The sequence below is a fragment of the Helianthus annuus genome, chromosome 13, assembly GCF_002127325.2.
Source record: "Helianthus annuus cultivar XRQ/B chromosome 13, HanXRQr2.0-SUNRISE, whole genome shotgun sequence".
NCBI classification, from domain to species: domain Eukaryota; kingdom Viridiplantae; phylum Streptophyta; class Magnoliopsida; order Asterales; family Asteraceae; genus Helianthus; species Helianthus annuus.
In genome coordinates this window covers 168,974,387-168,990,912 of record NC_035445.2, presented here as the reverse complement: position 1 = coordinate 168,990,912, position 16,526 = coordinate 168,974,387, and the positions used below count along the sequence as shown (strand labels likewise).

Below are 16,526 nucleotides of genomic sequence, written 5' to 3'. Positions count from 1 at the left end.
CAAGAACAAAAACCCCTGTAAAACCCAGATGAAGAAAACACTAAAAACTCACTAAACTACTCAAAATCCATCATCCAAACACTAGAAATGAATGAAGAATCATGAATAACACACAAAAACTCACTAAAATCTCACTAAACCCTATCAAAGTATGAACTAATCTCACCAAAACCTTCAAACTAAGAACACCTACAGTAGTATGAGCACACTGCTCTGATACCACTTGTAAGGCCTCCTAATCCAAGATCTCACTCAGCTAAAGCAACCAAAAGGTGTGCGGAATCCACCTGATGATCAACCACTATAGATGAACACAAGAATGCAAGGATTTGAGAGAGAAATCAAGAATACACAGAGTATTCTTGATGAAGATGAATGACGTCACTCACACAAAGCGCCGCCAGACAAAAAGCACAATGATTAGGGCACAGAAATTCACACAGAAATCGTTGCCTTGTCTATTCCATATTAAAGTATATATACAAGGTGAAACCCGGACTTTCAACACTAAATAGAAAGCCCGGACAAAACATAGAGCACAAAGCCAACACAGAGTTTTTGCCACAAAACTCAGACAAGCCTAATCTATACAAAACTCAGACAAAGCTAGTCTATATAAACTCTGTCTAAAAATAAACTCTTTCCAAAATAAACTCTTTCCAAAATAAACTCTTTCTAGCCATAAACTCTTTCTAGCCATAAACTCTTTCTAGCCAATAAACTCTTTCTAGACAATAAACTCTTTCTAGACAATAAACTCTTTCTAAACTTTGGACATTGTTCAATAAAGACCCTAAATGTTGGAAGCCTTGCACTTATCACCCAAAAGTGCATTAACAGTTATATCATGAATACGAATAATCAAAACCAGGTTGTTATGTTGTAGACTGAAAGGAACTTACGCTTATGCCATTGACAGAGTGATTGTTATTACACTGCCAAAATCTCTCATTCATAGGTTTTTCTCTGTTCTCTCATATGTCTCGGTCAACTGTGAATGTTCATCCTTTACAATTTCATATGGTTATAGGTCCCTGCAAAACATAGTTGTATAATATCTAAGATACTCGATTCGATTGTCCCACTAAATTGAAACTTTTGATCTAAGATAATGAGAAAGATGCTTGATTTATGTGTTTTAAAAAATCAAATGGATTGAAATTGAAAGGCCAAGTTTTAATGGGATTACTAAAAATGAATCATTGAAGAAACTCAATTCAAGAAATTGCAAAAGAGATAATGAAATTGGCTAGGAAAAAAAACAAGATATCCAGTCAGCCCCCTCTGATTGAACAGATTCTTGAATTTATCAAACCGAAAGTCAAGGTGATGTAAATAATAACTGCATGTCTAATTGAAATAAATTTGAATTAAGAAAAGAAAACATCAGAGTAAGACATGATCTCAATCAAAATGTTGTAAAAAAAATAGATATTCAGTTGTGTAAACATCCACTTCCATCCACTTAACCCTTTGAGAGATATTAAACATGTTAAGATATTAATTAAAATTTAATTTTAGGTACTGAGCAACAAATTCCTAGTCCAAAACAAAAAACAAACACGCACAAGACTGAGAATACCAGTTTATCTTATGGAAATCAGAGGGTATTTAATAAACATGTACCTTTATTAGTCTTATATGTTGATTTCGGGGATATGAGAGATGAGGGGCCAGTAGTGGGAGCCTCTTCCTTCACACCTTTCTTTCAATTTTGGGCAATCACCATATATACTCAAACTCAGAAGGGAAGGCAACAGCGTCTCTGGTAAATCGTTCAGCTTTGGGCAATTCGAAATTTCAAGATGTTGAAGAGATGTGAGGTGTTGGAGTCCCGTTGATAGTGATTCCAGATTATCAAATCTTACTATTTCCAGTTTAGTAAGAGAAGAAGGGAAAAGGTGGGACAATCGACTAAAATCACTCACATTGGGTTCATCAAATAACGCAACCTCAACAAGGAAAGGTGGGAAATTCAGATCCCCCCACTCTGATATGGGCTTCTTCAACCCTTCTAGTGTAAGTGAGCACAATTTGGGAGGCCAACGCCCACCATGAATGGAAACAGCAATACCTGGACACCTTCTGATTTTCAGATCTTTTAACAAGGCGAGATTCTTTAGCTCAGGTAATGACACCAGACGTTTACAATCACTAATTGACAAAAAGGTGAGATTTGATAGTTCAAGTAATGACTCCAGACTTTCACATGTCCAAATTGACAAACTGGTGAGGTTTGATAGCTCGGGTAATGACTCAAGATTTTCACATGTACCAATTTCCAAACTGGTGAGGTTTGATAGCTGAAGCTCTGGAAGTGACACGATATGTGGGCATTCTATTATCTCCAGGCTGGTGAGGTAAGTGGAGTTACTCAATTCACTGATTGATCTTAGATTTTCCCATTTATAAATATTTAGGGTTTCAAGCATTGGCATGCTTGTGTTGTTGATTTTTCCCTCAAATTTATCACAATTTCTTATACGAAGTGATTTGATCTTACTCCCTCCTTCTTTTGGGAGGTAGACATCTGTAATAACTGAACAATCAAGAATTTCCAAACTCTCAATGCTATTTGGACAGCATAAACGCTTTATGCAACTAGAAGAGTATACATGCAAACTTCTAAGAGAAAACAGGGTGCTGCTCCCAAAATTGTCATCCTCCTCTAAACTTACCAAACCTGAACAGTCCCATAACCTCAATTCCTTTAATCTCACAAGAAGCTCACTTGCCTCTGTTTCTGATTCCCACAAGTATTTTATTTCATCACATCCCCAGATACTTAAATCTTCAACTTCCCTAAGATACCCTATAACTCCTCTCCACACCTCATATGTAAGCCCTGATACATAACTTATTTTCAACTTAGTGACTGAAGAAGCTACCTGAACCAGACTTCTCAACACACCATCACCACATCTGTCAATTTCAAGAACCTTGAGTGAAGGCAGTGCTTGAAGTGAGACATGAATCAATTTTGGACATTTCGTTACATAAAGCTCTTTAAGGCACGTAAACACTGCTGCTGAACCCTCTTTTATAGTTGACCACCCCTCCCATCCAGACATATTTTCAAATCTTAGAACTTCAAGTGAACGGAAGGCGTTAACATCATTTCCGGTTAACTCCAAACCTATGATTTTAACCTCATCCATGCCATGAATCTGCAACCTCTTAAGTGAAGGGAGCAACCCAAATGGGGGTAGAGATGTGCATTTTTTACAACCAAGTATTGACACATTAACCAACTCATGAAAAGAGCGATCACCAACCCATTTTGAAATTTGTGTTCCCCCATATGACATGACTGAAAGCATTTTCAATGTATCACTATTAGGTTTCAACTCATTGAGAACTTCCTCTTCAAGTGTATCCATTCGTGAGCCATCAAACACATCCACCCATTGCAGCTCTAATCCAGTAATCTTTTTTAGAGATAAGTTCGCCTCCCGTGCGTGCTTTGCGCTTTGGACTTTGTGCAATCCCTCAATTGAAACTTCCCCGTGGAGATTTGTTAATCCCTTGAGCTCATTTATAGCAAAGCCATCATCTCCTTCAATGATGATCTTGGGGAGAGTCTGAAGGCTTCCCAACTCACCAATCCCCAATGGCAGCTTCTCCAACGGAGTATGTCTTATGTCCAAATGTCGTAACCTTTTAAGATTTAAGAAGCTTTTAGGCAGCTTAGTTAACCACATACACTCAAAAACAATCAATGTCTGTAGATTATAAAGGTTTCCAACATTCTCCGGTAACTCTTTTATATTAGTTCTAGATAAATTAAGATACCGCAAGTGCTTCAAACTACCAATGGAATCCGGTACCTCACTTATCTGAAAACGACTCAAAGAAAGGACCCTTAACAATGTTAACTCTGGAAGTAAGTCATCCAAAATCTTAGAGGATAAGTAACAATAGCCCCAATCTTTATCCACACCGAGAGATACTGCTAAAAATGTTCTCAAGCTTTTGGCTCCTTTGAATGCCTCAAACTTTTGGTAACCTACATACTCCTCGTGAGTAAATGACATATGGCGATACTTTGCCAAAGCTTCTGTCTTTGTCTTCGTATGATTGTCAAACCTTAGAAAAAAATCTCCGGCAACAAAAGTGGCCAAGTCATTCATCAGATCATGCATGATAAACAATGATTCATCATTAGGTGCATGTTGGAAAAATGACCTTGATAATAAAATTTCAAAATATTCACGGCCCAAGCGTTCTGGTGACTTGGATAAGTTCAAAAACCCTTCTGCCATCCACAACGATACCAACTCCTCCTTGTCAAACAAAAAGTCTTTGGGGAACAAAGAACAGTATGCAAACAATTGCTTCAAATCTGCAGAAAGTTCATGGTAGCTTATCCTAAGTGCCGGAACAATCTTATCACTATTTTCCACATCTTTACCATTTTCAGTGGCATTACCAATTTCTACATCCCATATCTCGCTATTCAACACCTCATCCCAGTCTTCTCTATCTGTTTTCGTCCTTAAAAGCCTTCCAATTGCCTTTAAAGCCAAAGACAAACAACCACACTTTTTCACAATACCTTCACCTTGCGGTTTAAGTGTCATGTGTGAGTCAAAGTTATCTACCCCCAATGCATGTATTGCAAATAAACGCAATGCATCTTCATTCGACAAACTCTCGAGACGGTCTACATTATGCAAACCTATCTGTTTGAGCAATTGCTCCTTACGAGTGGTCATGATTATCCTACTTCCAGGAGCACATGACAGAAATGGGCGCACTAGGTTTTCCCAATCCCCATAGTTTTCACTCCACACATCATCAACTACCAGTAGAAATCGTTTGCCCTTAAATTGCTCTACAATAGCTATTTGAAGCTTATCTAAATCTTCAAATTTCTTGTTTTCGGTAGTAGTCACAGACTGAAAGATGGTATTGCTTATCTTAAAAATATCAAAATCATCTGAAACACAAACCCATGCCTTGGGTTCAAAGTGTTCCTGCACCTTTGTATCATTATACAAAAGTCTAGCGAGAGTGGTTTTTCCAACCCCACCCATACCAACTATAGGTAAGACGCTAAAGTTATCCTGAGATGACCCATCATCATCCCCCAACAACTTTTTAAGCAATTGCTCTTTCTCAACTTCTCTTCCGACAACATGGCGTTCTGGTAAAGAGGTTTCGCTTCTTCTACTAGTATTTCTTGGCTTTTCATCTATCTTAAGCAAACCTAGATCCGTTTTTCGTTTTTCTAGATTTTCTAACTCTCTGTTAATACTATCTAACTTGGGAGACAGCCTATGAGTTAGTGAGAAATTTGTGCAGCATGATGGGATGAGCTTTCTTACCTTGCTGGTGGATGCTGCAGGTTCCTGCAGGGTGAGCTCACGATGCATAGCTTCAGTCGCCACGTCGTCGAGTACGTCGTCGATATCGTAAGCCAAATGTTGGAGAGCATTCAGCCATTCTTTGACAGATTTATGGGTAACCTCCTTCTGAGAGGCATCTTGAAGTAGATCTTGGATCCTGGAGAGTGTCTTCTTCAACTCCTTGAGCTCGTTGTGAATACCCTGAGCACGAGCAACTTGCTTGAAGGCTTCATCGGTCATCTTCTTAACAAGAACTTTGAGAAGTTCATTTGCAAGAGTTTCAGCCATGGTTTATAGTGATTACTTAAACTGGGAGCTCTCTGTGTGTGTGTGTGTGATAGGGATCTGAATGAATTGATGAGTGCACAGATCAAACAACGATTGAAACTGTTGTTTATAGTGAATTCTGCAATTTTTTTGGTCAAACTTTTATCTTTTTTTATTTTAATCTTATTGTGCATCTTCTGGCTGGTAGTCATTAAAAAAAACTGTAAAAATGGTTCAACAATTCTAATCTAAGCAATCAATATGAACAACAACAGAAATAGCGACAAAACGGTGACACAAAATTTTATTAGTTACCAACCCAGAAAAAACACCCAACCACCCTTGATCTTACAAAATGTAAGATCTAAAATCAGTACAAGAACAAAAGATCAACTGATGATAAATCAGTTGATCATAAGAACGATACAACCAAAACAGACAAAGATCCACAGGATCTAAACAATACAGATGACAACTAAAGCAAGATCAACAACGGATCTTCAAGATCAACAGCAGATCTTCAACACCATCTCGATCTTCAACACAAACCCAGAGAACATGAGCGTACAAGTGAAAGAGAAGTGAAAGGGTACAGAATGATCTGGAAACCCTAGAAACCCCTTTTTATATGTTGAAAAAATGAAGTTTCACTTTGACCCTCAGCTTATAACCAACATTAACCGGAGGCCCTCCAAAAGATCACTTTAAACCCTAACAAACACAAGATTTACAATAATGGCCCAAAAACAGTTGCAACAACTTGCAACCATAAATATCTCCAACAGTAACAGGCTAACAAGCCAACAGCCCATTTTGAACAAGCCCAACATTAGCACTCACTGAATGAATTAAGAAGAATGAAAATATAACAGGCCCAACAAACATAACAAATGTAATAAGCCCATTATAATTTAACATCCCCCCATAATTCATACAGTGAAAGCATCTAACATACCCATCTTATGACACAAAGTGTCATGCTGTAACCCATTCAGCCCTTTGGTGAACAGATCAGCCAACTGATCATCCGAACTTACCTTTTCTGGAATAACAATACCTGCAGAAATTTTTTCCCTTAAGAAATGCAAATCCAGCTCAAAGTGTTTAGTCCGTTCATGAAAAACTGGATTAAACGCAATCGAGATAGCTGACTGGCTATCACAAAACAACTTCACAGGTAAAACACTTTCAATACGCAGTTCTTTTAACAGATTCAAAATCCACATAACCTCACAACAAGCAGAGCACATAGCCCTATATTCCGCCTCAGCGGTAGATCTAGCAACAACACTCTGTTTCTTGGACTTCCAAGACACAACAGAACTACCAAGAAATATACTAAACCCAGTTACCGACTTCCTAGATGTTAAACACTTTGCCCAATCAGAATCAACGAAACCTTTTAACACAAAATCATTCTCCCTTTTAAACAAAATCCCTTTACCAGGAGATTGTTTCAAGTATTTTAACAACCTTAACGCAATTTGCAAATGACAATCTTTAGGAGAATGCATGAACTGGCTTAGAAACTGAACGGCATAACTTATATCAGGTCTAGTAATAGACAGATATATTAGCTTGCCTATCAGTTTCTGAAAACTTGTAACATCTTTCACAACAGTTTGATTCTGCTCCAGTTTATTACTAATAATATGACTCTGCTCTATAGGTGTACTAACAGGTTTAACACCCAAATACCCAAAATCACTAAGTAATTCTAAGCAGTACTTACGCTGGTTCAAACAAATGCCATTATCAACATATAACACTTCAATTCCCAGAAAATATTTCAAAATTCCCAGATCTTTAATCTGAAAATTTTTACTTAACACAGACTTAACTCTAACAATATCAGTTTCTGAATTACCAGTAACAATGATATCGTCAACATAAACAAGCAAAACCACAAACACAGAATCAGCAGACATAACATACATAGAGTGGTCACATAAACTTTGCACAAAACCCATTTTAATCAAGACATCATTCAACTTCTCATTCCACTTCCTTGGGGCTTGCTTAAGCCCATACAAAGATTTAACCAACTTACAAACACGAGTTTCATTTTCTGGAAAATAACCTGGTGGAAGTTTCATGTAAACGTCTTCGGAAATAGACCCATATAAAAAAGCATTGTTAACGTCTAACTGATAAATGTGCCAGTTATTTTTAACAGCTAAGCTCAACACACATCTAATGGTTACCATTTTTACAACAGGAGAAAACGTTTCCCCAAAATCTAGACCTTCACGTTGGCTAAAACCTTTAGCCACTAACCTGGCCTTATATCTTTCTATTTCACCATTAGACTTATATTTTATTTTATAGATCCATTTACAGCCTATAGCCTTTCTATCTTTAGGCAAATTTACAAGAACCCAAGTACCATTCTTGTATAATGCTTCCATCTCCTTATTCATGGCCTCTACCCATCTAGAATCCTTAACAGCCTCACTAAAACAAGAAGGCTCAATTGTTTTATCTAAATTTGATACAAAACACATGTTTTCAACAGACAGATTAGAGTAATTTACAGTTTTTTCTATGCCATACTTTACCCTCCCTTCAACAACATACTCATCAAACCTTTTTGGCATAGATATGTTCCTAGAAGAACGCCTAACAGACTGAATGCCCTCAGACTGGTTGGTGTCATCATTTGACCCAGAAGTGTCCTCTGCCCTACCACTGTTACCTAATCCACTACTGCCAACCTGTTCCATAGATTGACTAGACTCAAAACTGGACACAGGGGCTGATGTAGAGGGCTGCAGTGGTTGCTGATCATCACTAACTGGATCATGTGCACCACTTGTACCCTCTTCATCATTGGGCGTGTTAGGAACTTCAGATGTTATCATGTCAAAAAAATTTAAGTGATTTAAATTTAACTCAATGTCTTTTTCTTGATTATCAAAACTTTTAAGTTTAAAAGGGTACACATCTTCATAGAATTTTACATCCCTTGAAAAATATATCTTTTTACTGTCTAAACTCCAAACTTTATACCCCTTTTTTATGTTAGAATAACCAAGAAAAATACATTTATCAGCATGAGAGGCAAATTTATCAGCCTCATTTAAAACAGTAGTGAAACACAAACATCCAAAGTTCCTTAAATGAGACAAGGAGGGTTTGAAACCAAACATAACCTCAAAAGGACTTTTACTATTCAACACAGAGGAGGGTAACCTGTTAATCAGGTATACAGCAGTTAGAATGCAATCTGACCAAAACCTTAAAGGAACACCACTTTGAAACATCAAAGCCCTAGCTGTGTTTAGCAAGTGCCTATGTTTCCTTTCCACCACACCATTTTGCTGTGGTGTATAGGAACACGTTGTTTGATGTAGAATACCATTATTTTTACAAAACACATGCATATTATTATTAACAAATTCAGTCCCATTATCACTTCGAAACACTTTAATTTTTTTCTTAAATTGTGTTAGAATTAACTCATAAAACCCTTTTAAATTTTCAAACACTTCAACTTTACTTGACATAAAGTAACACCAAACAGATCTTGAAAAATCATCCACAATTGTCAAAAAATATCTAAAGCCTTCATAGCTTGTAACCTTGTACGGACCCCACAAGTCCAAATGTACAAGATCACCTACAAACTTGGTTTTATGTTCACTTAAAGGAAATGGAACTCGAACTTGTTTAGCCCTGTGACAAACATCACAAGGACTGTGACCATTTAAATTAAAGTTAAGACCCTGTTTTAACACAGCTAAGACCTGGTCAGAGGGGTGTCCCAGCCTAGAATGCCAAGTAACAGATTTCACAACACTATTAAAACAAGCATGAGCAGAATTACCATTCATTCCTATAATATACAGCCCACTATCTTGCCTACCACTCATCAGGGTTTTCTTTGACTTGGAATCCTGAAGCAAACAATTCTCTTCATTAAACACAACAGACACACAATTATCCTTAGCTAACTTGTGAACAGACAGCAGATTTACACAGTAATCAGGAACATAAAAAACATCTTGTAACACAACACCTTTAATTAGTTCAAGATTACCAATCTTTAACACTTTAACTTTAGTACCATTTGGGTGACTAACAGTGATATTAAACTCAGAAACATTCACAGCATTTATTAGATATTTATCAGACTTAACCATATGTTGACTCGCCCCTGAGTCAACAATCCACTCACAACTGTTACTAAATTCACCAAAACTAGAACAGCTAACAAAATTAGACACATTAAAAGACTCACCTCCCAGGTTAGGATTCTGAGAATCTGACCCACTACTTTCACCAACAAGACTTAGCAACTTGGTAATCTGCTCAGAAGTAAAAGGCAATCCAGACATAGAAACAGCAGCAGATTTACCAACAGATGTATTAGACTTGTTATTATTACTAGTACTAGATGAATTAACTCTATTAGAAGAGTTATTATTGTTATTATTATTAGTTCTTTTCCTAAAACCTGAAGGATAACCAATAATTTCAAAACACCTGTCAACCGTATGACCTAACATATTGCAATGAGTACACTTGAGATTAGGGTTAGGTCCTCTTGTTGTTCTTTTCCTATTATCAAAGCTTTGGCTAGCCTTAGAGACAAATGAAACATTTTGATTTTTAGACGAACTACTAGATAAACGATGTGATTCTTCTCTAGATATTATTGAGAATGCAACTTTAACAGAGGGAAGTGGTTCTCTTGTCAAAAGATTGGTTCTCACAGGCTGATATACATCATCAAGACCCATGAGAAACTGCATTAACTTTATAAGAGTTGAAAAATCATTATAGTCCTTAGCAGCTTGACAAGAACATGAAGGCAGTTGAAGCATAGCATCAAACTGCTTCCACATTGTTGTCAACCTGTTATAATATTCAGCAACAGTGCTACCATTTTGTGTAATACAATTTATCCTTTTATATAGATCATAAACAACAGCACCATCTACTTTATCAAATGACTCTTTTAAATCAGTCCACACTTCGGAAGCTAGTTTTGAAAATACTTGACCAAGAAAAAGTTCTTCCGAAATTGAATTTAACAACCAAGTTATTACCACAGAATTACATCTGTCCCATTGGGCTGCCAAAACAGTATCATCCTTAGACTTTTCAACTTTACCATTTATAAACCCATACTTATTTTTAGCTTCTAAAGCCAACTTCATGGCACTAGACCACACAGCATAGTTTTCAGTACCTTTAAGTTTAATACTAACGATAGTTAGACTACTAGAATCACTTGGATGCAAATACAAAGGATCTCCTATATCAAGTTTACTAATCAACGTCTGAGACGAACTAGGAACAGTATCACCCATAACAGCAAACAATCACAACAACCAAACAATAAGACAAGACACAACAAACAATCAATCAACACAGAAAAGGCGAAGCTGAGTCAGGGACCAGATTCCAGGTTCGTCACTCTAAGGTGCCTGGACAAGCCTTTACTCAGGAGCCAAAGACCCAAACACAAAAAACAACAGATAAGATAACAAACAAGATCACAGAAATATGTGCCGGTCCTCACTACCCCGACTTCAACTAGCCAACAACAGAAAGAACAAGAGAAGAACGATCTTACAGAGGGTGCAATCTTCTTGATCAATATCAGATCTGTAGTTTTCTAGAACCACAGAATCTGATATCAGAAAACCAACAGTCACACAGGTTAGTTTGCCCTAAAACCTTCTAGGGTTTTAGAGACCAACGCAGTGTAACCAACAGCAGATAATGAAGTCCTCACAACTCCAAGGAAACCCTAAGATAGGGTTTCGAAGAACAGATCTGAACCAATACTCCCAAGATCGAGCCGATCTAACCAAGTCCAAAGTCCACAAACCCTAGACACCCAGGGAAGACCCTAAGAACAACAATAACAAACAAAATCAGAATCAAGCAGCGGAAACAACAGATCAAGAGCTATAAGCTCTGATACCATGTAAAAATGGTTCAACAATTCTAATCTAAGCAATCAATATGAACAACAACAGAAATAGCGACAAAACGGTGACACAAAATTTTATTAGTTACCAACCCAGAAAAAACACCCAACCACCCTTGATCTTACAAAATGTAAGATCTAAAATCAGTACAAGAACAAAAGATCAACTGATGATAAATCAGTTGATCATAAGAACGATACAACCAAAACAGACAAAGATCCACAGGATCTAAACAATACAGATGACAACTAAAGCAAGATCAACAACGGATCTTCAAGATCAACAGCAGATCTTCAACACCATCTCGATCTTCAACACAAACCCAGAGAACATGAGCGTACAAGTGAAAGAGAAGTGAAAGGGTACAGAATGATCTGGAAACCCTAGAAACCCCTTTTTATATGTTGAAAAAATGAAGTTTCACTTTGACCCTCAGCTTATAACCAACATTAACCGGAGGCCCTCCAAAAGATCACTTTAAACCCTAACAAACACAAGATTTACAATAATGGCCCAAAAACAGTTGCAACAACTTGCAACCATAAATATCTCCAACAGTAACAGGCTAACAAGCCAACAGCCCATTTTGAACAAGCCCAACATTAGCACTCACTGAATGAATTAAGAAGAATGAAAATATAACAGGCCCAACAAACATAACAAATGTAATAAGCCCATTATAATTTAACAAAAACCACTTGTTTATTTACTCGAGAGGGAGTAGGTAGTCATTAAAAAAAACCACTTGTTTATTTACTCGAGAGGGAGTAGGTAGTCATTAAAAAAAACTTGTGTATTTACTTGATATTTGATGGATCACATGTGTTCCCAGATGAAACAATCAAATATTTATGGATTCTGGATTCAACCACTGAACCACATTTGTTTTCTTTATTATGAAAAAAGTGAATTTCATATCATACACGTTTTGTCCTTTAGGCCTAATCCAGTTAGTTTTTTCAGTTAAATTTGGTCATGTGCTTTGCACATGAGGACATTTTTGTCAAATCAAAGGTAAGTTCAACGGCAGATTTACAGCTCAAAGCTTCTGCGACCTTTGAATTGACAAAAATGCCCTCATGTGCAAAGCACATAACCAAATTTAACTGAAAAAACTAACTGGGTTAGGCCTAAAGGACAAAACGTGAATGATATGAAAACATAAAGGACAAAAGTCATCAATTTTGAACATAAAGGACAGCGCCTGAAAATGGGTATAAAGATAAAGGACAATCCTTGAAATTCACTATTATGAAAAATGTTAAAATCTTCCTAATAAGATTCGCTTTAGTGTTTTGACAACAAAGGCGAGCCCATTTTGTTCATAATCCATCTAGCTTTAATCTGAACCAAATTAACACTTTATTAAAAAAGACCCGTTTTAACCAGAAACAAATTTGACCCCAAACTTTTAACTGACCCGACAGTTTTACCACATAGATGCATGCATGGATGTGTACATACATGAGTATTAATATGTATCTATGTTTAAAACTTGTTTTTAATAGAAAAGTGGTCAGATCCTAATAAAATATTTGCACAGTACAGAAATATATATTTTAATGATATTCATTGGGAACATTACAGATTAAAAAACAGGACGTAAATGTTATAATATTTAAGGGTTTGCTTAAAATAATAACCTGCATTTAGGGAATCCAAGGCGTGCATAATTGAATAAGCAAACAAATTTGGTTTTTCCTATGATGATAACGTGGATTGGTCTTAAAAGAATTCCTTAGTTTGACCATTGACCGGGGTTGATTGGTGTAACATATCACATGTTGAGGCACTCTTTAGACTATAGGGAGTGGAAAGGCATGGAACAGTGGTGTTATTTGACATGTGACTGCCAGGTCAGTACAAGTCAGAAAAGTGGTGTGGTGCAAAAAAAGAGTGTGAGCGGCATTGTTAGTGGTGTTTTCTAATAATAGAAAAAACAAGAATCAATCAAAACCGACCAAAATTCACCAACCAATGAAAACGCCATAAGCCCATAAGCCCACACGCCGGTGAAGATTTCCCTGCCCCACACACCCCCGTGTAGAGGCTTCCACGCCACAATTCCACTTAAGATGATGCTTTTTAATACCTTGCAAAGCGGATTGGTCAGGTAGGACAAGTAACAGGTTGAAACTGGTTTTTGACAAAAATAGGTAAAGGTCAAACCAGGTCGGTTCTAAAAAATATCTAATTTTGTTGGGTCAACCTTTTCGGTTTAATCACAAACTACACCACTATTACAATACAAAATTTAGATTCATAAAAATGAATGCAAGTAAAACGCACATACACTTTTATGGGTCATCATGACCCACACGCAGCTAGGTTGAACGATTCACAATTAACAAAAACAAATGCAAGAACTGAGAAACATCATGTGAATAGCATTGGAAACTTAAAAGAAAACAATTTTATTTTGAAAAAAAAAGAAACAAATAAACACAAATCAACACTACAAGAAAGGGAGGCTTTTAGCGGCGACACCATTAGCGGCGACGGTCCTTGTGTCGCCGCTATTGGTCGATCCGTGTGACACAACCTGAGACCAAACCCCAGCCGTTGATCAAAATCCTGATCTAACGGTTGGGGACTTGAAAGGCAATACCGGCGACAAAAAGTAGGTTATTAGCGGCGACAGCTGTCTCCGCTAAAAGTCTGTGTCCCACATTAAACCCTAGCCACACAAATCTTATCCTGATTAACCCAATAGCGGCGACGATAGGATCAATACCGGCGACAAAGCGTCTCCGCTAAAAGTCGAAACGTAAAAACACTTTATCAGCGACTTTCCCTCTTTCTTCTTCACTTTCCCCCCAAATTTCTTCCTTCCACCGCCGGTTCTTCCCGAATTTTGGCCCACTCGGTTAGTTTAACATGTTTATGCTACATTTCTTCTATACATTTGTTACATACGTGTTATAGGCTTTAATTTTTGCTATTTTTTGTGTATTTTTGTGTTTGTGGAAGAAACTCCGGTCACCACCATCTCTTCTCCAGTCACCACCATCTCTTCTCCGGTCACCACCTTCACTTCTCCGGTCACCACCTAAAAAACCGGTTAGTTTTTTTTTTTTTTATTTTTTTTTGTTTTAAGTTTAGAAATTCTATAATTTTTAGTTTTGGTATGTAAATTGTGTATGTTAGTATGTATGTTTGTATGATTGTTAGTATGTAAAGTGTATGAATGAATGTATGTAAGTTTGTATAATTGTTAGTATGTAAATTGTATAATGTAGGTGTATTTGAAAAATGTGTATGTCAATTGTATAATGGTTAGTTTTTTTTTTAAGTTTAGAAAATGTATAATTTTTAGTTTAGTATGTTAGTATGTATGTTTGTATTATTGTTAGTATGTAAATTGTATATTTTTTAGTTTAAGTTGTATGTGGGTATGTAAGTGTATGAATGAATGTATGTATGTTTGTATAATTGTTAGTATGTTTACATTGTATAATGTAGGTGTATTTGAAAAATGTGTATGTAAATTGTATAATGGTTCGTTTTTTTTTTAAGTTTAGAAATTGTATAATTTTTAGTTTAGGTATGTAAATTGTGTATGTTAGTATGTATGAAATCATCATTTCAAACATAACGAGCTAAGAAAACACCCAATCGAAATTGAAATCATGATTTAAAACATAACATTCCGCCCAAAATTTAAAACAATCATTGAGAACATAACAAGCTTAAAAAATTGTACCCGTGTTTGAATTAATCATTTTAAACATAGCGAGCTTAGAAATACCCGCCCGAAATTGATTTAGAAATTAATTTCGGGTTGTCCCCGTTTATCTTGGGACTGCTTTTTGAATACTTTATCTCATTTAGGATGTGAATGTGTATTACATGATTGTTTGTTTAAGAAGGATTCGGTTATCATTTTCTCTTTGCTCCTCGGGTATATATATCATTACATATATACTTGGGAGCTAAGAGGAAATGCTGCCGAATTTTTCTTAAACAAACAATCATGTAATACACATTCACATGTGAGATAAAGTGTTCAAAAAGTGGGTTTAGCAGCCTACCCTTGTCTTGTTAATCCTAAATTAGATTTTCTTTTAGTTGCATAATGCCTATCGATAAAAGTTGGATTGATTCCCCACGTCATTCACCTCACTACAAGCAACGCAAAACTCTGGGGTGGAAGTGGTTGGAGAGAACGGTGTGAAATTTTATGGCCAATTAGAAGAAATTATTGAGTTGCGTTATACAAATGATTATTCCACTGTCCTATTTCGGTGCAAGTGGTTTGATACTCAAAGGGGTGTAAACCATGACAATAATATCACCAGTATAAGCACTGAACATGAATGGGACAAAGACGATCAACTCATATTTGCTTCGCAAGCCAAACAAGTGTTCTTCATCCAAGAAACGTCTCGAAACCAAAAAAAATAAACATAGGTGGGTAGTCGAAAATGTTAATCATCGAAGAATTTGGGATCGGCCATTAAGTGATGACCGCGTCAATAAGGTTCAAAATGTTGGCAAACGCTTAGAAGATAGTGACGTTGTTGACAACAACTCTTCATCTGACTGTCCACTTGTCATTGACTTGACCCAATACTTTCAAATTGGATCTTCTCATGTTACTGCGGGTGAGCCTTCAATTGAAGTTGATCCCCCAACGGCCACCGTCGATGAAGTGTTTGAAGTCGAGACTGATTCTGATGAGGTCGAGGCTACTTATGATGAGTGATGTGCGGGTGTAAACACGTCATATTATGTATAGTTTGTGTAGGTTTTACGCGTTAGAGTGTGTTTATTTATAGTGATTTGTATATTTATTGGTTGTCGGGTTTTTCAGGCTTAACAGCGCGTAAATGCAGCACAATGACCATTCAAGCTGGAAAACGGGTATTACAAGGCAATACGGAGTGAGGAAGCGAAAATGCTGGAAAACATACTCCCTCGCGCCACGCGAGGGAGTCTATGTAAGGTATCGCGTGGCGCGACAGGTGAA

The 16,526-nt window shown here is 36.8% G+C and overlaps 1 protein-coding gene across 1 annotated transcript; it reads right to left on the bottom strand.

Annotated features, from left to right (window-relative positions):
- Positions 1-1,637: 1,637 nt before the first annotated feature.
- LOC110908444 (putative disease resistance protein RGA4) lies at positions 1,638-5,775 on the bottom strand. Its single transcript, XM_022153388.2, has one exon. The coding sequence runs from the start codon at positions 5,634-5,636 to the stop codon at positions 1,638-1,640; it is 3,999 nt and encodes a 1,332-aa protein (XP_022009080.1). The 5' UTR covers positions 5,637-5,775.
- Positions 5,776-16,526: the final 10,751 nt, after the last annotated feature.

Bases quoted from the DNA above. Each gene is read 5' to 3' on its own strand.
- LOC110908444 (XM_022153388.2), bottom strand. From the start codon at position 5,636: ATGGCTGAAACTCTTGCAAATGAACTTCTCAAAGTTCTTGTTAAGAAG.